The 25,133-nt window shown below is 41.6% G+C and overlaps 1 protein-coding gene across 2 annotated transcripts in view; it reads right to left on the bottom strand.

Moving 5' to 3' along the window:
* Window positions 1-25,133, bottom strand: part of JARID2 (jumonji and AT-rich interaction domain containing 2) — a 211,130-nt gene that overhangs the window by 16,929 nt on the left and 169,068 nt on the right. For both annotated transcript variants that reach the window (XM_005481753.4, XM_074543159.1), the window contains exons 6-12: window positions 19,977-20,206; window positions 11,414-12,431; window positions 6,994-7,496; window positions 1,723-1,815; window positions 1,175-1,293; window positions 963-1,033; window positions 39-153 (exon numbers count right to left, since the gene is read on the bottom strand). In XM_005481753.4, the coding sequence (XP_005481810.2) occupies window positions 39-153; window positions 963-1,033; window positions 1,175-1,293; window positions 1,723-1,815; window positions 6,994-7,496; window positions 11,414-12,431; window positions 19,977-20,206 (2,149 nt within the window). The remainder of the gene's footprint in view (window positions 1-38; window positions 154-962; window positions 1,034-1,174; window positions 1,294-1,722; window positions 1,816-6,993; window positions 7,497-11,413; window positions 12,432-19,976; window positions 20,207-25,133) is intronic.

The following is a 25,133-nucleotide window of genomic DNA, read 5'->3' as shown; positions in this document are numbered from 1 at the left end:
CTGCAGGGAATGTGAAGAACAGCCACGGGAATACCTACCAAATGCAATCAGCACCAGTGTGTAAGTAGTCAATGTATGGAAGGTGATTTTGGTCTCGAGACCAGCATGAGGTAGAAAAGACCATGCCAATATTTAGCCAAGGAATTGTCACTCCTAAAACAAAGAGATTGAAAATGAGTTTTGAGTAGCTTCAGTTTGTTCAGTAAAAGACAGTTTGAGAGGGCATTTAAATCAAAAATCTTATTCTCCCTGTTAGCTGACCCTTGAAGTTATAAATCTTCCTATCACAGTGAATAATTTACAGGGAGTAATTAAACAAATCCAGCATTTTCCGCTAAGAAAATATCTAGCAGCCAACTGCAGTGCCCTTGAACACGTTTGTCTTCTAATAGCTGTATAAAACTTTTATTCTTAGGAGAATTCACAAATACCCATATTAAAGCTCACTGCCATTGATCAGAGGAGGTTGCTTCATATCAAGCCTTTCAACAGGTACCCTCTGTTTCCCAGCTGGTTTGTTCAGGCTCAACAACTGATCTCAACAGGAGACTCCACTGTGCTTCCAATGTTTCTTATCAGTAAACTGCAATGGTGTATAGGCAGCTGGAGAATCTGTCAATTCATTTAGAAAATGTGTGTGCTGCTTTTCCCAGTGCTACAGACTACATTTTGCAAGTGTGGAAGTAGCACAGCTCTGTCCTGACACACAAGAACACTGACAGCCTGGCAAGAACAGCAAGGGATACTGCAGGTACAAGTTTCTCCCAGGAACAGGCTCTCAACTGCTCATTAATCCTTTATCTGCATGGCTGCCTTCTCCCCTTTAGATAGCACCTCCTACATACAACTGCATATCTGCTCCCTCAGCTGGGGAACGGGGGGCAGGGAGAGGGAGATGCACTTGGTGCCGACAGCCCCACACTCCGAGGACACTGACACGAGCAGAGAAAGGACTTGCTTACCAGGCACAGCACCAAGATGTCGCAGGATGGATCCTGTATTATTAGGAAGGACTGTGAGGTTCCACCCATGCCTGTTTGAGGGTGACAGAGGGACACAGAGGGACACAGTCAGTGCACATTCCCAATGCCAACACTCCCAGTGCCAAGCTGCCCTCATGGTCTCTGCTCAGGAATGAGTGAGGCAATAAAGAGGATGGATTTGGGGATCTTACCTTGAAAATGGTTCAGATTTTCCCACAGGAAAACCACTCCCATGGGTGTTGGTATCTACTTTTCCACAATGCACTGCTACATGGCAATCTTTCTGTTCCACTATCCGCCAGTATTCTTGCTGTGGTAAGAGAAAGCAGTAATGCATTTTAAATTTGCTGAACAAGGTATCTCTCATTAAAATATAAACCCCAGAAATTTACAAGGCTTTCATGACCTCAGTGTAATTCAACATAAACTATGGCTTAAAAATAAGCATATAAATAACTGGAAGTCACAATAAGGCAGGCAAAATTTAGATCCCCTTGCTTTCTGTGTTTCAGCACATGTCAGATTAAGAATTCTTTCTCCTCCTCAGCTCATCAATACCTTTATTAAAAATGTTCAAATATTTTAAAAAAGAAGAATCAGCACCATGTCTATTTAAATTTCTTTTTAAAATTCTAAACTAGACAGCCTTAAATTGATTAGAGAAATGCTTGAAAATCAACTATCCTGAATCTCAGCGCCCTGAAACAAAAACCTTTACCACCCCTTGTGCTGGCCTCACCTCTACTTCAGCTACTGTAGGCTCCTTTGTGAAGCACATGTTCATGATGTTTCTTGCTGTTCGGTAGAAGGTTGTTAAAGAAACAGACCTACCCTGTGGAAAAATAAAATAAAATTAAAAGTGAAAATAAAAAAAACAAGCCTATTTTTCCCCATGGCCTCACTCTTTTCCTTACAGGCTCGATCCCAGATGACAACAGAGGGAAAGAGGATGAAGTCTCCAGAAGAGGTATGGGTCTAAAGCTCATTTTGTTGCCAGAGAGAAAATACATCAGAAGATACAGAAATTCAATCACATGAACTTCCCAAACCCACCATGTAAAAAGGCCAACTGAATGTTCCCAGAAGGAACATTGCTTTGTCCAGCACAACACTTGGTGTTTGATGAATACAGAGCATAGACATGGCCCAGCTCCCTATGACAGGTTGCAACGAACCCAGTATGCAGCCAGTCAAAATCTACTTTATCCAGTAATGTACAGCAATTTACATTATCCAGTAGATTATCCAGGGACTATGTGGCCATGCTCTTTATGTACAAGGAGCAGGTGAAAATAGACTTAGAAAATTCATGGAAATGCTTAGCATCAAATGTTGTATGTGGTGGAAGAGCGTCACAAAAAGCAGAGTTTGCCAGGATTACTATAATCACTTGGCTTTCAAAAACTAGTTATGCTCAATTCAAGAAAAGCAGTAAAAATGCCAAGGAACCAAGACCTGTTATTACAAAGTTAGAGAAAGGAAAACACAGTAAAATTGCTGAATAAGTGCTTTCATTCTTGGCACTGCTGCAGGAGCTGTACAAGAAGAGGCTCTGCCTTGGTTTTCTGCTTGAGCTAGCCCCAAGTTTCCAGGCACCTGCTTTCCTGCACACCTACACCTCCAGAAGCCCTGGGAAGCAAGGTCCAATGGCTTTGGAGGCAAGAGCACGGGAACCCCCTTGCTCCTTTCAGCCCTGACATCCCAAAGGCACACCACACATCCCATGACAGGAACACCTCTGTTGCCTCCTGTGCTCCAGGGCAGGAGGAGGACGCTGGGAAGCTGCATGCCAGGAGAGCTGCCAGGCACCACACGGGGGCTGAGGGCACTGCTGCGGGCAGAGACAGCACCCTCTGCAAACAGGAGTGCAAAGTGTCCGTGCCCCCTCGCCAGATCCACTGCTCCTTCCCACTGTGCCCCCTGACTGCTCATCTGAGCAAGCACAGGCTTAAAAACTCTGTGTAAATGGGTTTTATTATTTGGACTGTTACCTTTCTAGCTAGTTTTTCAATTATGAAACAGATCTGCCAAACCACTTCAGCCTTTTCTTGTGTTTAATTTATTTAATAACTATGTCCAAGAGTAAACTAGAAAGAACTATAAAAGCAGCTTTCCCCCACAGGCCAAGTCTATCACTCTGCTCATATGGCTGTAACGTTGTCACTTTTTAAATTGAATGCTGCATAATTAGCTTTAGCAAAAGAAAAGTTTGTGAAATGCCCAGGGCCTGGGGCACTCTGCTTCCCATAAACTTCAGAGCTGGATTCTCTGTGATCCAATAAGCAATTTCCTTCATCTTTTAATGCCCTTGTGAAGGGTTTATTGTGGCAGCCTTTTACAACAAAACCTCTCGTAAAGGCAGGGCCCGCACCAAGGCTCGGCCGCCACCGGCAGCAAACCGGCCCTGCAGCAGCTGCCTCCTCCCGGGCCCTGCCTCCTCCTCTCGTCTTATGCAGAAAAACAAAATTAACGCCTCATCTTCCAAGATTCGCCATGTCTTTCCATTTCTCAGATAGACAAGACAAGAAAGAAAATAGAAGTATAAAGGGAGCAAGAAAAAAGAAAGTGGAAAAGTGGAACACTTTAACCCTTTAAAATTGCATATTCCCATTTCTTCCTCTGCCAAGAATCTTTATAGTCTCCTAAAAGCTGTAAAACAAATTAAAGGCTGAGGGTTGTCTGTTTGCGCTGTTTGAATTTTTTCTTAAATCTGAGGAATCTTGTAACATTTTCTGATAACACAGAAAATAATTTTATATGTTTTAATGGAGCATTCTAACCAGAACACCAAATTAATTGCAGGGGAGCAAAATAACCTTTCAAACACCCTGAAAAGTATCTCAGCAGTTCAACAACTGCCTTAGGAGCTTCAAGCCACAAAGTAAAGTCTCTGTTTCTATGACAAGAAGAGAGGAAGGCTTAAGAAAAGAAATTCCTATTTCCTCCCCTGATTCTTCTCAGGTCTGATGCAGGGGCCACGAGAGCCCACGCAGGGGGAGCATCACCACCACCACCAAGCCTGGAGGGAAGGCAGAGAGAAGGACACTGCAAAGCTATGAATGGTAAAGACATTAAAGCAAACATAAATATGAGCTGAAACCAGAGATTTCACAATAGCCACAGGTGGAAAGGAGGGGCTCCTATTAAGTGGAGTATGAAAATGCCAAGTCTCTGGGTGAAGAGAGCTCAGCACAGGATTTCCATGATTGTTTATGGGAGGGCTGGCAAAACCTGCATTGTGATTTCTTCTGTGCATCCCTCTATAATGAGTCTGCTAATATGCCTTCCGTTTGTTCTGTATGGAAACAAATGCTGCTTTCACTCAGCACCAGTAAAGATTTTTAAAATATTTTCAGAGCTAAAACAGGGGAAAGAAGTGTGAAAATCTTGCATCAGATGCTGCTTTGATGTCAGCAGTTTACTTCACACACTTAGAAATGACAACATTTTAATCGTCAGGTAGAAAAACCAGTTATTTGGGAGTAAAGCAAGCAAGCACAGCAGCCTGCAGCACACACCTAAAAGCACAGCAAGCCTCACAGCCTGGGAAGGAGAGACACTGAAAATAATTTGGGAGTCCTGGCAGAAAGTCAGCCTAACACAAAGGAGATTGAGTCTAACCTTGACATGTGATATGGTGGTAACTGCTCCTGGAAGACTGCATGTCTCTTGCTAAAATCAGCTCAAGCATGTGCTGACTGCAGAAATTGCTGTGAGAAATCCTAAATGCATGGCCTCTTCAAAGTCTGAAAAACAGACTTTATGGCCTAAACTGGACTAGAGCCATATGATTATGATGTGCTCCCTCCAGCCCTCAAGATATTCACCTGGGCATTTTTCACATACATGGGTTTATTGTGGTTTATTTTTGTTTTGTTTTATGTATGTTTTTCATTTTTAATTAGAATTAGCAATGTGCTTTAAAAATGAACCATTACAATCCCATCATATGTGGAAACTGGAAACTAATATGAGGGCAGGTTCTGTTAATGAAATTAAAATTTTCTCAGGAAGATGTTATTAGGCTAAGAACACTCCCCCATCCACACACACAGGTTTAAAAGGCTTGTTCCATTAAATGCCATGATGCACTCTCTGCTTACAACTGATGCCAGCACCACATTCCCTCAGTCTTTTAAAGCCTAGTGATGAACTACAGCAATTTTACATCTTGTGGGCTACCCTGGTGCATCAAGCTTAATGCATAATTTCTGTGTCTTGAGGCTTTCTCTAAATGACATAACCAGTATTAATGCATCAGTCCTCATACAGGGCTTTACCCTGAGTGCTGTGGAAATGAAGCTTCACTCCTCTCCCTGCACTCAGAGTGTCTCACAGGCTGCTTCACAGCAGGGATCTCTCCAGAAATCCACCAGAGATTTGCTTCCCCCTGCCTTCCCCTCAGTCCATCACCTGTGACAGCAGCTCCCAGTCTCTGCACTACAGAGAATGTGGGATGGGACCAAAATAGACACTTCCCAGCGTCTGGGAAGCTGCTGGTACCACAGTGGACAACCCAGGGCATTCTCTGAGTGGCTCCATGTGCTGCAGCTGTTTTGGTGCGTGGGGAGAGCCCTGGCCCATGGGCTCAGTGATGCTCCTCTCTAACAGCCTCCATGCTCAGGACAGAAGTATTTCTACCTGGTATTGTCAGACTCAGACAGGCTCTGATGCTGCCCCTACTGCCAGAGCATTTTTTGGTCACCAAGCAGAAATTCTGGGAGCTCTCTGCCTTTTGGGGTAAAGGCCTGGTCCTCAGCAGACTCAGACTAGTTATACCAGCTACACTTTGCTTGCTTGCTTTTTTTTTACTTCCTAAATCCAATTGGGATACTTCTCACAAATCCCAAACTTGCTTTTCGAGTGGCTTTGTATCTGTTGAACTTTGAATGGGACTTGCACTGGAAAAGAAAAAAAAAGGCATTCCCCCACTAAGTTTGAGATTGTTCATGCAGCAGTCAGGGTAAGGTTTATCAAGTTTTTCATTTAACCATCATTAAGGACAGGATATTAAGCACAGAAATGCCACTTCACTATTCACAAAGTCATTAGATAAGCTTCTCTCCAAAGGCAGCATGGCAAAGAGATTGCTTTTCAAAGGTGGGATTGAGGCCAGAGTCCCCAGTAAAAAGAATTTTTGGGCTGACAAATCATAACAGACTGCAAAAGAAAACTGAAGCAGGCTTTTAAAGCCCAAGTGCTGAGCTCATGCAGTCCCTAAATAGCTTAACAATAAGTAATTTTGGGCTATCTGGCTTCATTTCCTGGTGATGGAAGTGAGATTGGAAGGGGAAGAACAGCATATTCTTTTACTGGCCACAGACACTCAATGCTATATTTCTCTCAGAGCGCAGCTACACCATTCAACTCAACTCCAAATTGCACTGTGAGTTGCAGCGCCAAGTCCTGCTCCAGAGCAGGAGACTGCCAAATAAAATACAGTGAGAGAGTCAGCATTCCTTTGCAAATGGATGTACTTGGTATGTGGAGGACTGAGCAGCCATGTGACTGTTAGTGCTGAGCAAAGTCTGGCATCGTGGATGAAAATATTGTTTGCATTTCAATTTGCCCTTTCTAAATGTAGTAGTATTTCCAGTGATGTTCGTTTTGATGTGCAGCACTACTTCACTCAACAAGAGATTTGCAAGAAGCAGGAATGAGAAAGCAGAACATTACTTTAAATGTCACTAGAAAATGAAAATAAAATCTGTGTCTGCAAGGATAATTGGGCAGAGGTATTCAGGGAGCCTCTCACAAGGAGATGAAGGGGGGCAGAGCCCAGTGCATCTTGTTATGACAATAATGCCTCCCAGCTTTTCCAGACATCCTGCAAGAGCCAGGCACATCAGGATAAAGCCACCAGACCGTCTGGCCATGAGAACCATGATACCTGCTGCCTCAGGGATGCCACTGCAACCCACCACAGCTCCCCTCAGGCAGCTGGGCCTGCACCCAGACACCACCCACACAACAGCACCACCGGCTCCACAGAACAGGCCAGCCTCATTACCTTGTATATACACTTGTGTAAGTCGCTAAGCACTCCCTCCTCCTCCTCCTCCTCGTCCTCCTTCGTGGTCTCCTTTTCCTGAGCAAAGAGCCGCCGCCTGCCCGTCTTCAGCGGGACATCGACCTCTTTCAACTTGTTGCGGAAGCCATTTTTGTGAACCACGCCATTGATGAGTCCATTTTTGGGCTCAAACCGGGGCAAGGAATGGAACTTGTAGGCATTCTCTGAATGTCCCTCCAAAGGTCCTTTCCTCTTCTCCAGGATTTCCTTTTCCAGCAAGACCTCCTTCTCCAGTTTCTTGTGCTCCTCAGGGGAGAGGGAGTCATAGGAGAGCAAGTACTGGCAGTAGGCTTCTTGTAGCTTGGCCAGCCTGTCCTGTGCAGTTTTGGGGATGCGCAGCATGTCTGCCAACTTGTTCCATTTCTTGAGGTCAGTCACTTGCTGCATCCCCCCCATCTCGTTGATCAGCTGGACGAAGCAGGCCAGGTCGAGCTCGCAGCCTCCTGGGGTGCACACGTGCCAGGCAGCACAGGAAGGGAAAGGGAAACACAGGAGGAGATTAGGATTAGATTAGCTGTGGGCAGTTCATGCCAAATGTGCTACCAGGCTGGGCACATGACGGATGTGACAGCTCCAGGCACCTGGGCACCAGAGCAGGACTGTCCCTCTCTTATATGCCTCCTGCTAAAGAGAGGCACACAGCACTGTTTTGTCAGCTTAATTCACTCACAGGCTGTATTCTGCTACTTGCAGCAGCCTTCCCTGTGATTCTGTTTGCTCTCCTCCTTGAGTTTCATGCCCTTCTTTTCTCAGAGCACCCCAAGCTATCTCCTCAACATGCATCTGTGCTCTGGTCATTATCAGTGGCTGGGCAGATGAGGGTTGCCCATCTCTGTAAAAGCCCACACACCCTCAGTCACCACCAGTCCCACGTCTGGGTCATACCAGGAATAAACAAAACCAGTGTCAAGCTGGAGTACTGGCCATCAGAAAGACAAACACCTATCCTTTCTGCAGGTGAAATAACAATTATCTAATATCTGCACAACACCTTGAATGAAGTTAGCATTTAAAAGGAGCACATTATTAATTTCACTACAGGTAATAAATTACATATAAAAAACAAAGGGAGGCAAGGGTTGTTTGGGGTTGGAGCCTGCAACCGCATAAAAAGTTCCAGACACATTATTCTTCCAGTCTGAGGCCATCCATATTTTATGCTCCATTCTGTTTTGTATGTTTTAAGATGACTAGCACATTTCACACTCCAGTCAAAAAAAAAAAAAAATTACACAAACTGCAGCATAAAAAGCAGCCAAATGAATGAGGAACAATAAAAGAAACATCATAAATACTCTGAAAGCACAGAAATAAATCATCACTGGAAAGAGTGAAGAAACAGCCTGAAGACCACCTACAATTCAACAGGGTGCTGTTCAAGGGAAAAAGAGAATTAATACAAAACCAGCGTCAACATCTCTGCCGCCACACTGTCTCCCCTTTGCCTTTGAGAAAAGTAAAGAATCATCATGCCACAGCCATTTCAGAGCACTCAGAAATGCTACTGCAACAGAGAAGGGCAAGAAGCAACATTATTGTAAATATTTACAATAGGATGCACAGTTACATCATCATAAGTCATCTTGCCATATTGCTTTTTTCAAACTACCCTGTGCTGTATTTATACTGCCCACACAGCACTAGGCAAAGGTGTCTGGCTGCAGACAAAACCAAGCATAAGGCTTTGAGTAGAATCTAAGGGTGGAGGCAGAACCACGAGGTAGCAAATTTATCCTATTTAGTACATTTGGGAATAGGGTGGGGGAGGTTATAAAAAGGTCTTGAAGCTGAGAAAAAGTAAATACCGCGGGGAGAAAAAACAAAATTAGTTTGGAAAGTTTTCTTTCTTTCCTCTTTAATCTTCCATACATAATATAATATAAATGCAACTTTCAAGATAGATTCAGTTACTTTTTTGGTTAGTGGTTTCTATATGCAAGCCACAAGTAAGCTGAAGGTGGAACTCAAGAGATGGCTTTCCACGCCAACAGATTCAGCAATCTACATAAAGTTGGGTAACATACTCCCAAACTTGGAAAGAAGTGTGGCCCAAATTTACCATTATATGTTTTCTCCAGCACACACGCAGTTTAAGGTCCTAGTTTCAGCACTGTTGAAAATTCCATTTTCTCCTGCATCATGGAATGATCACTCATAATCACTCTGCAGTATTAGAGCTCGAGTAGCACTTCATTCAACCAGAGCCTACAGCTAAGGTTTGCAAAATGCTCTCAATTATAATTCCATTTCACACAGTCATAACTTTTGGAAGCATTTATATCTCAGACTGATGTTTTCCAGGATCGACCTAAGCTTGTTGCTTAAACTTTCCTTGAAAGATATTAAAAAAAAAAGAGGGGGACCCAACAACAACAAAAAAAGGAGTTCTTTAAAAGCACCTATAGCAAAATTACTTAAATAGGAGATCTGGCACATTATGCAGTAGCAGTGTTTTAACTTTTTTTTTTTAATTGCCTTAATTTTCCTAAGCTAGGAATACTTTTAAATTGTTTAGTGAGCAAGCTCATTTTAAAAAAGAAAATTTTAAATCTTCAGGTATGCATTTAATACCAAAAGCTGGCACTACACAAGCCATTGGCAAAAGTCCCACTTTACTTCAATGGAAAAGTGATTTGGCCTGGAGAAAAGGGCTATGTATGCATGTCTACTTAAATAATTGTGCATTTATAACGACAGATTATTTTATATGTTTCCTGACAGAACCAACAAATTCTTCCTCTTTGTGCACTGATGATCTCCAGCTTCTTTTCTCCATTTTGTTTTTGATTTTAAAAACAGGATACGTAGGAAATTAACCACAGAAAGGATACATAGGATGCAAATTTGTAAGAGACCACTGTTTGCTCTGGTTATATGGCACCCAGCAGAACAGAATCCTTGACTACTCATTAGGCTCTTAGGTGCTTAAATAATACAAATAATTAACAGTAATGCCATCTTAATGCCAAGTTAAGGTATTTCATTAAAAAGTTAACATTGTTCCAGGAGCGTTAATCAAGCTGTCTTGCACATTTTCTTCTCTCTCTTGCCAATGTAAATGCAATTCATTATTTTTTTCCATTAGCATACAACCATTGCATACATTAGGCATACAAAATGTTCATTTATTGCTGCTTGAGTGATTTTAATTTTCAGATTTCCTTGAACGTTTTTGCACAGCTATTGCAATATAGTGCTAAGCTATCGTTCCTCCTTCTTGAAATTTTGTTATTTCTCGGCTGTGCCCTGCGTCAGTTTACCATAAAGTCTGCAATCATTTTGTGTGCTGTTATGCATTTTCCCTCACTTACCATATGTGATATAAAACAAAGTTTAAGAAGGAGGAGGCGGGGGAAGGAAGTGTTGTGAATCATTTAAACAGAAAAGCGTCTCCTTTAATCCAACCAGCCGAAAGCTTCCTCTTTCGGGTCGGATCATGCCTCAAAGGCAAAACTCTAGCCTTGAGTTGCAGCATGCAGGTTGGGGGAGCTTGTGACTCAAAACACCTCAAAAACAAAGGGAAGAACTTCGAAAAAATAAAAACACGGGTTTCTTACTATGTGGTGTCTGCAAAGGCAGTAGAGATGGAAGTAGCTCATCCAATAGTTCATTTGTATGCTGCTGTTGTCATGTTTTTACAAACTATTGTCACATTTTTGTCACGTGTCATATCTGACAGCAGACCATAAACCAAGAATTCTGTTAAATAAGTGATTCTCACTCAGGCATTAGCCCTGGCAGACACCTGCTGGGAGAAATAATGAAACCTCCATTTTGCAATCAACTACATTTTACTGCCTATTCTTGACACTTAATGGTTGTTAAATGTCAGCAGGTCACTGCGAATTTGTGATTTTAAGTGTCTGAGTACCCAAACACAAGTCAGTTCTGAGATATTTTCTTTCCCCTTTGGTTAAATGTTTTTAAAGGAAGAGGCGGGGAGAAAAATGCATTAAAGCCTGGCAGCATTGCAACCTGTTAGGAAAACATCTTTGGAAATGTTCAAAAGATATTCTGAAACAATCTTTAAAACAGGGCTATCAATATACATAGTCATACAACCACATAAATAAAAAGCAGGGAAAGAAGAAGATTCTGAAATCTGCAGATCAAGGTCCCATGGAGCGATTTCTTTTTCCTCCCTGGGTCAAACAGGGAGGAAAATGGCGATATAAAGTTACCCTGGAAGCTCTCTGACAACCTACCTGCACTGCGCCTGGCCAGTGGAAAAAGAGAGAGATTCAGAGCTCTGCGGTGTTACCTGAGCAGGGGCATGGTTAAGCATAAAGGCAAACAGAGCATAAAATCTATACAGACACTTAGAAGCAGAAGCAAAAGGCCAAGGAATCACAGCCCTTACCTATGAGTGGGAGTTCATCCATGGTAATGCCCTGAGATTTGAGGTGCTTCTTGATACAGGCCAGCCGCTGCACGTTGGGTCCCCAGCGCCTGCCTAGCTTGTGTATGTGCTGAATCTGTGTCACAAACCGCATTTCATCGTTTAGCTTGCACTCAGGTCTCCAGTCTGGAGGAGGAATCACCCTGCACATCCCATACTTCTCTACCTGAGCTCGGACTGACTCAATGTATATCAGTGGGTCATGAAATTCCTTGGTGGAGGGCCTAAGGATGGGAATCTCCCCCAGCATCCCCCACCCAGACTTACTACTGCCCTTTTCGTGCTTTCCCATTGAGTCTTGTGGCTTGTGCAAGGACTCCGCTTGAGAGGTAGAACGATTTTCACAGGAGGCATTTTCAGTTTTGCCATGTGCTTGTTTCCCTGGCGTACTCTTTCCAGCAGTGGCTCTTTTCGGCCTATTTCTTTCCAAACTCTTCTCTGGCACTTCCTTTCTAAGGTGTCCATTGAGCAAAGGCTTTTCTACTGCTGCCTTTTTGCTGGCAGCTTCTGCCAAGTTGACGGCCCCTTTCATTCTCTTGGTGGGCGACTGTATTTTGTCCATGTGATTCGTCTCTTCCAGCCTCCTCTTCGAGTTGCGCAGCCCCTCCCTCAACTGTCTCCCCACCTCCTTAGTGCATGTCTTTTGGTTCAACTTGCCATTGACTTTTACACCATTAACAGCGGTATTGTTAGACTTGGATGCTCCAAGGGATAGCACCTGTTTGCGGGTTTTTGCATTGCTACTTTCTATTTTCCCTGAGATTGTGTGGTTGACAGGTGAACTGGGTTTGTGGTGATTTAGTTTGGTTTCCTTGACCAGTTCTTTCTTGGCTTTGGTGTATGTGACAGTTCCCTTTGTCACTGTTGCAGTGTACTTCACAGTTTTGGACGGTGAAGGTCTGACTTCTCTCATCTTTTTGGCACTGGCTGCATTTGCACTCGGAGATGACATTCGAGTGACCCCGTTGACTTTAGAAACCTGAATTGCCACAAGTGTTGTAGGAGGAGCAGAAGGAAGGAAACACAAAACAGACAAGTAAATTAATAATGTGACCACTCGATCCCAGTCTCCCATTTGCTGGACAACCATATTCTGCAGTCCTGACTCCCGGCCCCATCACACAATCTTCACATAATGGTTTGCACGACACTTTATCTCTCTCCCATCCACCTTTACGTGGACACACATTTCACTACATCTCAGCAGACAAAAAAGGCAGCATATATTATCTACTCTAACTGGCATCTGCACTTTTGCAAAAAACACATCGATATTCAAATCAATTTACCTTCTATCCATGCATTCATATAAAAAGATATGTGGAACACATTATGCACCCAACAGATCAGCATGGCCATGAAGGATCCAGTCTGTCATACATATTAAATCTTGGGCAGCATGTTGTTGATGAAGTTGATAATTTGAAATAAAAAAAATGTATACAGTAGTACAATGTATATTTTTTTTCAAGTTTGGTGTCTGGGCAATGTTGCTGACACACATTCTATTAGATCATATTGTATCAATGGAATTAGAATTGCTGGACTCTGCTGCTTTCTGTTAGACATTTAAATCGAGTTGTGAGACTAGAATTTGTATTTTAACTACAAGATGTGTTAAGGACCAAAACCAATCCCCATCTACAAAATGAATTGAGAGTGCTCAGCACTGCCAAAGCTAAACCCCACTACTAAAAATGAAGTTCAAGTACAAAACTCAAATTTCAGCATTTACACAACTTTAAACATTGACTCCTTGCCTCCTTAAATGACTGTGAGCACAGAAAAACACACCTAAAAGTCAGAAGCATTGATAAAAGTGTTCAAAGTAAAAGCATACGGTCCAATCACCCCTGATCAGCACTCAGGTGAGTAAAACCACTTCCTGCAGAGTTGTAATACCTTCTCCTGGGGAATTCTGAAATCCTTACCAAGTCTGTAAGCATGGCAGCTTCTCTAAAATAAATGCAAGAACTGCATATATAGTCACTTATATAATAATGATACTATCTAACAGAGATAGAGGCTGAAAATACTGTGCTATGGTCTTGCATGCAGTGAGTTGTGGAAGGGGAACTGGACCCTGAAGATTCTGCATACACACACAAACATGTGTGTGTCTGTGAGTGTGTTCATGCACATTTCCTCCTTTGTACTGCAGAAACTGGAGCAGGAGTAATGATCTTTTAAGAGCCATCCATATTCTTGTCCTTTCTGCACTTGAGAGGCAGGAACACTTAAGGAAAATCCAGTTAACTGATGACATGAGGTTTTACCTTGAGCTTTTCAAAGATGTATGAGGTATCATCTGGAAAGCAAACACTTGCAAACAGAAATGCATTTACCCATTTCCCTTCAAATTTAAGCAGTACTCTGTATTTGAAATGCAGGCCCAGACTGAACTTTTACAGCACTTCTTCATGCTGCAGAACAGACATGGGTAGAGAGCTGCTGAGACACTGCCTCTTGCCTGCAGCAGTCACAACAAGCGTTCAACATCCCTGGATTTATAAATAGCTAGGAACAATGATTAAAGATTTTACCAAGACTAATAAAGAAGAATTGATTGAGAACTGGAAGGTAATCTGGGTGACAGTGATCATGAAATGGGTTTTCATTTCTAAAATGTGACAACAGTAGAGAAAGGACAACAGACTTTAAAAAAAATGAAAAAAAAGGAACAAAAAGCCCCCAGAAGCAAAAGAAAAGAAAAGAAAAAGAAAATCACCTGAAAAAATCCAAACCAAAGCAATTTCCACTTAGAGGAAAGGTAAAAAGCACAGGCCATTATGGCTGTTCACAAAGTCCTCTAACAACAGGAAAATTAGAAAATGATCACAGTAGAAAGTGGTAACACAATTACGGGACTAAGGGCAACTATACAGAAAAAGAACAAACACATATTAAAATCAAAAAGGCCAAGGAGCTAAAGAAACTTCAGTTAGCAAGAAACTAAAACAGAAAACAATATATAAATGCCTTAAAAATACAAGATAACAAACAATGGAAGAGATAAAGCACCACACAAGGAAGGAAAACAAATAGCCTGACTAAAGTGTTCCTGCTTCTTTTGCATTAACCTTCACCAGAAGTGCCACTGACTGAATATTTATCAGGTACAGAACATAATCCATTTCAGCAAAAAGGCTAGGATAGCAACCCCAGTAAGGTGGAAGGTACATGAATGACTTAGGGCATGGCTCCTGGACATAAACTGGGGTAGACAGAGAGTCTACCTAATTTCCAATCCTAAAATAATTTTGGAACAAATCATCAAACAGTTAATTTGCAAACACACAAATGATTACAAAATAATGTTAAAAATAAACCAACAAAATCTATCCAGGTTTTTGTCAGATAGCAAATCTATCAAATTTAATCATCTTCCAACAGACAGCTGGCTGAGCAGGTAAAGAAGCATCTCTGCTGCAGCAGGATTTCAGTCACTGTGCCCTGGAACATTCCATCAAACTCCTCAGACACATCCCAGACATAATTACTCTAAAATGGCAACATGAGGGACTGAATAAAGTCATCCTCAAGAAAAGTTTTCATTGCTATAGTTTACTGTTGTCCTAGGAGGGCACTTCACATATCTTTCTGCAGGGACTTGGCTTTCCCTTGGTTCTAGCAAGTATTTTCATTCTTGTAAAATAGTGAAACACACCTGGAAGGAAGAGGCTGTAATCACTCACAGGACAAGATCAAAATCTTGAAGAACCTATTTCAGAACATTTCTACAGTAAGAGGAAGTGCTATATTTAGGAGGCACAAATCATATACATGTAGGGGAAGAATAACACTTGGGGACTGCAGTGAGCTGCAAAATGCAATGGCAATACAAAGCATATAAATCACTTTCTGAGACCTATTATTAAGGATGTTGAAAGCAAAGGGTAGGAGGCTTTTCCTAAGGAGAGCTGGACCCAGCACTGGGGCCATACTGTGAGAAAGATTTAGATAGAGAAGCAAGTCTAAGAGAACACAAAGTGTTCAGGATTTTGGAAAATAAGATTGTTGCTGAAAAGCCAAAGAAGTTGCTCTTACTCAGAAAGAGATCACTATGGGACAACTCTGTAACAGTCTTCTGATGCAGAAGGAGCTTCTCTGAAAAGAGACAGTAAATGCTCTCTGTTCACTGGGAAAAGCAGGAAGAAAAAAAATCTCATTAAATGTCTAAAATGATCTGAGGCACAACTAGGAAAACTTGCTCATTAGTAGAAAAGGAAAACATTGGAAGAAGCTGTCAATGGACATTGTGGAGCCTCCTCTACAGGAGGCTTTCAGAAGGTTTCAGGAGGCTACAGCTGTATTACTGTGCTGTCAGGTATAATCAAGACAAAACCTCAGTGTGAGCAGTCAGGCTGCATGGAGGCACCTTGTCATTCCAGCCTGCTGATGATTTTTTCTGAGGAAGTTGTGACCAGAAGTCTGAAGGGCCACCTGGGGCACTCCTGCAGCAAGGGCTTGTGACACAGGGGCTGAGAACAGAACAAAGTGCTGATGGAAAAAGGCAAATACCCTTACAGCTTCTATTCAAAGCAAAACATGTCATGAGCACCATCAGCTTTAAGACAGAACCTCCAATCTTAGATGGTAAGCACAATATTTTGAATTTTTATTCAAAGTTATCATGGAGTCCAACCATTAACCCAGCATTGCCAAATCCACCACTAAATCATGTCTGTAAGTGCCACATCAACAGAACTCTTTAAATACCTCAAGGGATGGTGACACAATCACTTCTCTGGGCAGGCCATTGTAATACCTGGCCCCCCATTTTCTGCAAAGAAATTTATCCTAATACCCAGTGTAAACCTACCCTGGTGCAACTTGAGGCCATTTTCTCTGGTCCTATCTCTTGTCATCAAGAGGAAGGAGTTGACCCCAACCTTGCTACACTCTCCTTTCAGGCAGTTGTAGAACACGATAAGGTCACCCCTGAACCCCATTTTTTCCAGACTCAACAGCACCTTCAGCTGCTCCTCAACAGGCTTGTGCTCCAGACCCTTCCCCAGCTCCATTTCCACTCTCTGGACACACTCCAGCTCCTCAACGTCTTCGTTGTGGTGAGGGGCCCAAAACTGAGCACAGCACTCGAGGTGTGGCCTCACTGTGCCAAGTACAGGGGGCAATCACTGCCCTGCTCCTGCTGGCCACTCTGTACACACACAGGTGTCATCCTGGCTGCTACAGGCCAGCATGCTGTTGTTGGCCCTTTGGCCACCTGGGCACTGCTGGCTGTTGTTCAGCCAGGTGTCAAACAGTGCCCCCAGGTTCTTTTCTGCTGGGCAGCTCTCCTGCCTCTCCAGATCCCTCTGCAGAGCCTTTCTACCCTCAGCAGGTAAATGCTCCTGCTCCAGCTGGTGTCGTGTGTGAAGTGACTGAGGGTGTCCTCAGTCCCCTTGCCCAGGTCATGGATGAAGGTGTTAAACAGGGCTGGCCCCAACACTGAGCCCTGGGGAGCACCACGGGTGTCCAGCTGCCAACTGCATCCAACTCCATTCACCAGCACTCTCTGGGCCCAGCCATCCAGAGAGTTTTTAACCTAGCTAAGAGTGCACCCATCCAAACTTGTACAGCCTGCTTCTCCAGCAAAATGTGTGGGAGGTGGTGTCAAAGGCTTTACTGAAGTCCAGGGGACAACATCCACAGCCTTTCATTCATCAACTAGGTGTGTCCCCTAGTAGGAATAAAGTGACTGACATTAGCTGTACATGATGCAAAGTCTTGAGCCAAAAGGTGAAACTAAGGATATGAATAATCTCATATTTGCTTTTCAGCTATGTTCCTAGTTTTGCTGACATCTTCAGACCACTCTTTTCTCTTCTTCACTGAACACTTGCCCTGGAGTAAAACATGGTATGATAGATTTCAAATTTTTCTTATCTTTATAAAAAAAAAAAAAAAAAACAAAAAAAAAAAAACAACCAAACCAAAAAAAAAAAAAAAAAAAAACAACCAGGACCAGCACTGTCTACTGTCTTGCAGCAATTGGTTTGTTATATTTGAACTGGTCTACGTACACACCTCTGCACAGCACCTAGAATTCAGCCTCCAAAACCATACACAAAAAAAAAAAAAACCAACCTGCTAGATGGCAACCACAGTGATAAGAACAAGATTAGCAACACTGAGAACACTTTTGGTACCAAACAAATCCAAGTTATGCAACTGATTTGAATTCATTCATAAAAACAGTTCTGTGCTTATGAGTTGTGCAGAGGTAAATTACCATATTAGGCCAAGAGAGGGCCCCATTGAACTACATTTCCTTTGCTCACAACCCTTTAAAGTAGGAAGACTTTGAAAGATGGCAAAGGAGAAAGCAAACGAGATAAGGAACCTGTGACAAGTGCAAGGGGACACCAGAAGACGAAATCAAAACAGAAAATGAGGAAAAAAGAACATCCCTGGCAATTTCTAGTATTCTGCCTTTATTTTCTGTAAGACTTAACAAAATAAAAACACACAAAAATAAGCTATGCAAATGCAGTGATCAAGGAGCAAAAATATAGTGGAAGAAGGAAGAACATGTGGCTGGCACCCTGGGAGAAAAACCTCCTTTTGAAAAATACTGAAAAAGGTCAAAGACTCAGGACAAGAGAGAGAAATTTAGCAATGTCCCATAACTGGTAAGTTGTGTACAAAACTAAGGCTTTCTGTCAGGCAAAACATATAACCCACCTTTAATTAGCTAGAGTCATATTTTCATCAAAATTTGTAAGAAAGTACTTATGCTACTGTGGGTTGCAGAAGAAAATTTAGGTCTTTAATCATTTGTTAGGAAGAAAAAAAAAGAAAACCCACATCATCTTGACTTAAACCTCTCCTTATTTTCTGAAGCCTGGGGACCACCCTTGCTGATGTGTCCGTGTGGTGTGACAGCTGCTTGTACGGCATTGCTTTATATTTTTCTCCATTGTGTTTCACACAATCAAGAACATTTAATACTCTATGAAGCAAAACCACTTGGATTGTGGACAAAACTGTTCTACACTTTTTCCTTTCAGAACTACCTTCAGAAGAGACAGCAGTTGACTTTCACAAAAGTTTTAGTCAACCAATCTCTGATGATACAATTTTAAAGCATTTCACACCAGTGTTCCAGTAGGTTAAAAGAATTAAGAACTGCATTCTTATGTTTTGGGAACTCGTTCAAAGCCATGAGCTCATGACAGAGGATGTCACAGCAAGGACCATAAGATACTGGTAATCAGAAAAAAGAAATTCAAAAGGATGCAAAAGAAGGCAGACATTCACCCTGATGCTTAGATAAGGGCAAATTGCCATGGTGGAATAAAGAATTAACGTTTTAGAGAGGTACAAACACACTGTGAATAGCCTCCTGGATCTCAAATCTGATTTAGAAGGTAATACAAATTTGGTGGAGGCATTTCAGGTGAACTTAAACCACCACACAGCATTAAAGATTTCTTCAGCAAGAGCATCACTGCTTTTCTTTTTGCCATTTTTAATTTCCAAGCCTGTGACTCAGAGGTGTCATTTAAAGGCCTTGACAGCCCTCTACAAGATGGCAATTCCAGCTCCCCTGAAGACCAGGTCAGGCCACTTAGAAGAAAAATCTTTAGGTGTCAGCAAGTAAAGACTGTCTCCAATCAGTCCATTGAGAATTCATCACTGCAAAACAACCAACCAACCAACCAACCAACAAAACCAAACCAGAACAAACCAAACAAAAACCACCACCACAACAACAAGAAAACTAAGAACAAAAACCCTCCAAAAAAACCAACAAAAAAACCCCACCCACCACGAACCAAATCGACATCCCTCGCTCCCCCCTCCCCTCAAAAACCCCAAAAGGGCTGAAGTGCAGCAAGCTTTCTGTAGTGCACTGCCCTGGTGCAGGTACTCTGCTAACCCAGCCCCAGCCTGGATAAGGACAGGCACAAGCACTGGAACACTGGTCTGCTAAACTTCCACACCTGAATTCAAGCTGGGTTGAAACAAATCTCTTGCTGAATTATTTTGCTAACTTTTAACCAAGTAACATGGAGCTCTAAAAACATCTCCCACCAGGTACCTTCATTGTGAAGGAGGGAATATTTTGGAGCACCTTGTTTATGCATCAGACAAAACATTTTTCCCAGGCTCTGAGGTTTGTGCAAACCAAGACACCTGAGTGCAGTGTCAGGTTCTCCACAGCACCAGTGAGATAAGCCACACAGATCAGCTCCTTCTTCCATGTGCTGCCAGCCTTGGCAGTGTCAGCACAGAGTGCCACTCAGAAAGGTTTCATAAGCAGCAATGTAAACTTTACTCTTTTATATGAAAATACCAGATAAAAAAAAAGGATTGTAAAGCATGCTCTATATGGACTTCCCATGTATCAATTTTTCTTTTTTACTTCTTTTTAATCACTGAAAATTAACTCCCTGCTGCTCCAGAGGATTCTTTTAAGGATCACCACGTTCGATCTACACCAAGCAGTGAAAAAAGGAGCTTAGAATCTTAAAAGCCTTTTTTTCCCATGTGTCCACAGCAGAGAACAACTGATTACCTGTTTCCTTAAGTCCTGAGCCGATCTGTGAAGAGTGTGGTGGTTGTTAGCCGTGAGCCCTTTCGTAGAGGAGCCAGTGTTTGTAGTAGCGTGGTGATTAGCAGCAGCCTGGTCTTTTCGACTCTCAGCCTTATGTTCGCTGTTCCTCTCCTTCCCTGGGGTGGCCTCTTTGCTTTTGTGTTTCTGAGCAGGTTCTTTCTCCTTCGATGATTTGCTGGACCCATTGAAAACTGAGAAGAGAGAAAAATCAGGTTATTAAGGGGGAAAAAAGAAAAGAAAAAGTTTGCAAGACCAAACACTTCATTCAAAAAATCGCAATTTTCTCTGCTCTCAGTGTTGGATATTTAGTGAATGCCTTTGTACATCTAAAGTTAAATCAATATAGAAATAGCACTATTTTCCATATTTCTTTAGATGAACAGATTTACTACAGTATTTCCTCTGCTTGTTAGCACACATTATCTTCAATATCCAAATTAAAACATACAAGGTATATTACTGCTTTGACTGACCTAGATTTAGAATTATGAGTTTGATTTTTACTTATGACAGTTTTAATTACATTTTTTTGCTCTTGCAGTGAGGGAATTCTAAACATAACCTAAACAGAAAAAAGGCTTATTTTTATACCAATGTAGAAGAAAGGAGACGTTCCATGAAAAAGCATGTTTTGTTTTCATCAGTACCCGAACTGCTGAATCAAACTGACAGCAGTTTGCCTATAGCAGACAAGCTGCAAATAGAAAAAGGTACTTCTGCAAAGAAAGGAAAATACTAAAACCATTTTGGAACACGTGACATGAAGGAACACTGGGACCTATGCTGAGCTCCATAACCTTATAATGAAGGGATAAGAAAGTGCGGAACAGAGACCTTTTTTTTTGTACAATAAATATTATGTGAATGTATACAAACAAGTTTTGTTCCTGTCTCTCTGCTGAATTTATTTAAGAAGAGTCACTGCTCTTCTGTTGTCAGGGAACATGGAAAGCTGAAGCTAAAACAAACAAAAAATCACATAACATTTCTCTGTTTGTTAATCAGAAAGGTGCTGAATTCATGTCAGTGATGCACCCTCTTCAGTGGAGCACTTGACAGAGGTCCCCAAGACTTGTGATCCAACATCCACAATGGCAAATGCCCTCCTGCCTTTTGCTCTTGATTTCTACCCCTGTCTTTCTTTGACAGTTTAGGAAAGGATGCAAACAAGAAACTTCATAAATACTTAATAGCACCACTATGTGAACATTTTATTTATTACACACAGCATACACCATCTGTTTGGGAATAGTAACTAAATGCACAAAGTTACTGTTTTCTTGTAAAATGAAAGCCATCTTTTGTCACTATAGGTGATATTCCTACAACACACACCTTATCTAAGTTTAATAGAGTATTAACAGTAGGAGCAGCAGTAAGAGTAGTAATAAAAATCACAATCCTGCTGGACAGAAGAGGGGCAGCTAAGCTGCTTTTGACCCCACCCTACACCTCCAAACCTTCCCAAGCAGCTATCCAGCTTCCTGCAGCCAGAACCCCAGCAAACTGTTGACAAATTTAATTTTCAGGTCACTTATCATATTTTCAGTTCCCTTATCATATTCAGTCAGTCATAAATGTTGAAGCTGATTACTTAAAAAAGAAAAATCTGTGATTGCTTTTCCTCCTCTCTTCCTTCCCACTTGCATAAACGGAGTAAGAATGAGAGAAAAGCTGTCAGCAGTGGAGTCACCACAAATTTCTCCATGGTTCTGTCACTCCTGAGCTCAGGAGCAACTGGTGCTGCCCCAGCCAGCGCAGGATTTCTCAGTGATATCTGCAAAAATCACGTAGCCCTTTGTGTCTCATTTCCAGTGATGGAACTGATAATAATTGCCAACCCCTCTCGGGAAGTACATGACAATACATTCATCCTCCTTTGGAAGGAATTCTCCCATCAGATGGAAGGCACTACAGATGCACAAAGCATGACTATTTCTTTTTAATAAGACATAGCACAAACAACCAATGGCAGCTTTGTTAATATGTATTTTATCATTTAGAGTGATATCTTCCTTGGAAGGGAACAAATCGTATATACTGATCTGCTCCTACAGAAACATTCAAGTTAGAGAGATTCATTTTCTGTAATCAGTTGCCACTTTAAAAATCAAAGATTACTAAAACAGAAAATACAGCCCAAAAACCAAACTGTGCACTTCTCAGGTTCACAAAAAAAAAAAAGGGAACAAAAAAAGGGAAACATGAGACAAGGTATATTTTATATGCAACAGCTCATTAAATTTAAGTGTCGTGGGAACCCTGCCAGTTTTACCCTCTGAGTAATTATCTTTTGTCTTAATTTGTAAGATTCTTGAAAGGGGGAAGAGAAATATAGGAGGAAAAAAATGTTCAGTCTCACAGGAAAAGCTTAAAAAGCTAGTGTCTGAAAACACAACAAAGGGAGATGTAGATGCAAAACAGTTTTTGCCACACTGTCTTCCAGTTAAACAGTAGATGGTATCAGTTTCTATAAAAATCAGTATTTGTTTCTTGCAACACCTAGATTACTGTTATATCCAGCTACTTTATATTCAGCTATAAAACCTTTCTGCAATAGTAAGTTCTGAAAAATTCACAAACATTCACATTCACAAACATTCACATCATGTGAGCAACTACCTAAATGCTAACTTGGTTAATTACAAAATGCTATTGCAAGCCAAGCATTATGGGGTGGAAAAAATCCCCGATACTATGATTTTCCTCCTGTCTCACTAAAAATATTGAAGCAAATTATTTACACAATGCATTTATTTAGTATAATACATAATTAAACTCTGGCCCCAACAGCGAGTATGACAGTTAAGAGAAAAAATGTATCATTAAAAAAAAGACCAATCCCTCTCAAAAAAAACTTGTTGTTGAAGTGTAGCTGATAATAAGCCAGCAACCCCCACTTCTCAAAGGAAAGAAAACAATAACCCCCAAAACCTCTGCAATAAATATTACTGAGACCAAATTTGTTTTAACAGTGAAATTATGACCAATTCTTTTGTGCCTTCTTATGCAGCAAATGGCATTCTCCTCACATCTGCCAACTCCTAAATATTTCTGATGCACACAGAAAATCAGGAAAGGTGTATGGTGTGCTTTATGAACCCTTGAGAGCTGTGTTCCAGGAAAATCTCCCATGTTAGAAACAAGTCGGACATGCCAATATCCAATGTTCTGTTCCCATTCACTTTAGTTCCTTGCTAAAGAGCAGTCAATAAAGGTTTCACCCTTGAAGCAATAATTACACTAAAAGACAGAACGACAAAAAAAGAAGTCCAACCTACACTAGTGGTGGAACTTGCATTCCTGAAGCAGAAATTATGTGTAGTCTTGAATTATGATTATTTTATATATATATATATATATTATATATATATGTATATTTTATATACAGCAGCTACCTTACTCTGTATTTCCAGAACAGCTTTTAGTTAAAGGTAAGAAGCACTACTAACAAGTAATTAAGATTGTAAGTAAATTATTAGTGTTCAGACACTCCAGATAGAATAAATGGGTATCATTTTACTTGTATCCATTTGAATACTTATTCTCAAAATGCTGTGTCCTCCAAAGCTATTATTATTATTAAACTGAAACAATAAGAGTCCCACAGTGAAATACTTGTGGGTCTTTTGGTTAGCAGGGATGATCAAATGCAAAAGAACTGAACCACTACATTCAAAACTCACAAGCACTGGGGGTTTTAAAACCACTGATATAATTTACGGCAGCAGAGTAAAACCTTATGGCAGGCATGATCCCCATGGATGCATCACAGTGCTCCCTGCATCGGGGGAACCAGACCCCGGGCACCACTATTCACCCAGGATCCCATACTGGGACTTTGGGGCATCTCATTTGAAACTGTGATAAAGAATCCCTGCACAAACCAATGCAAACTGTGCAAATTGTGCCTCTATTACGTGCAGTTAATGTCTAAAAAAAATTTTTGGTCAAGTAAAGCCACAGATGTGCTCAATTACTACAGATTAACTAAGCATTTACTACAGGAATTGACACTGTAGTGGGCGATAAACATAATGTGTTTTCAGCAATTTTCGGAAGTATTACTACAAATTAATTTGCACACAAACACTTCACAGGATTCAGCCAGCCAGCCATTCAGAAGCTAATTTATAATATGCACAATAATCAGGCTTTCACTGTGCAGGCAGCAGAATTACTGGATTGGGTTCAGTCAGCTATTGACTCCGTGGACAAAGCTTTGTTTCCCAAGCTCTCCTGAAGGTTATTCCTGCACCTGATATGCTTTATACTTGGGATAACTGGGGAGGTTTAGTATGGACTGCAGAGTACAGAACCCTTTTGCTGTGTGCCAGTGGTTGGGAGATGAAGGCTGGGACCATACACATGTGCTGCATGTTGCAGAGCTTGCACTGCATAAAGCAAGTGATTGCACATTCATAAAACCATCCAGAAAACAGAGGGGAGATAGAAGTGAAAGGGAGAAGTTTTGTTTTTAGAAGGAGAAAAGGGAGCCTTGCCAATATTGTGAACCCGAGCCAGCTATTCCAGTGCAAGCCTCAGGTTGTTACATACATCATGTTTGGGAAGAGATGTAGTATTAATCAACTTTTTGGCACAGAGTATCCGTTACTGTACAAAAACATTCTTGCTCTGGCTTTAATTCAGTTCTAAGTCACTGTGAAAACATTTACGTGGCTCTCAAACTGTGTTAAAGGACCCAGGCAATAATTCTTTTCCCTTCCCAGAGGAACTAAAACAACCTTATACTTCCATAAAACACAGTATTTTAATAGTGCCAATTGTTTTCCTTAAATGTTGGGTATGTTCTGACTTCCACAAATCATTTCCAGGGATAGAAGCTGTCTTCTGGAGCCCCCCAATGTGCTTTGCCTACTCAGAGTCAGGAGCAAAGGTGCACTTCAGAAGAAAAGGCCAGCGCCACATCATATGAAAACATGTGGTATTGCTGTTTCTGCACTTCCCAAGCCCTAATGCAACACCACTCAATTTCTCAGTGGACAACGCCACACAAAAATTTCCATAGCTGCATGCTAGCAGGAGTCAAACAGGAGAGCCATGGCAGCGGGGTAACACTGAATTTGTTTTTTGACACCATCAATAACACAGCTCAAG

This window comes from Zonotrichia albicollis, chromosome 1 (assembly GCF_047830755.1).
Source record: "Zonotrichia albicollis isolate bZonAlb1 chromosome 1, bZonAlb1.hap1, whole genome shotgun sequence".
Classification (NCBI taxonomy): Eukaryota; Metazoa; Chordata; class Aves; order Passeriformes; family Passerellidae; genus Zonotrichia; species Zonotrichia albicollis.
Note: the sequence above shows the minus strand (reverse complement) of the source record. Positions and strands in the feature narration are given on the sequence as shown.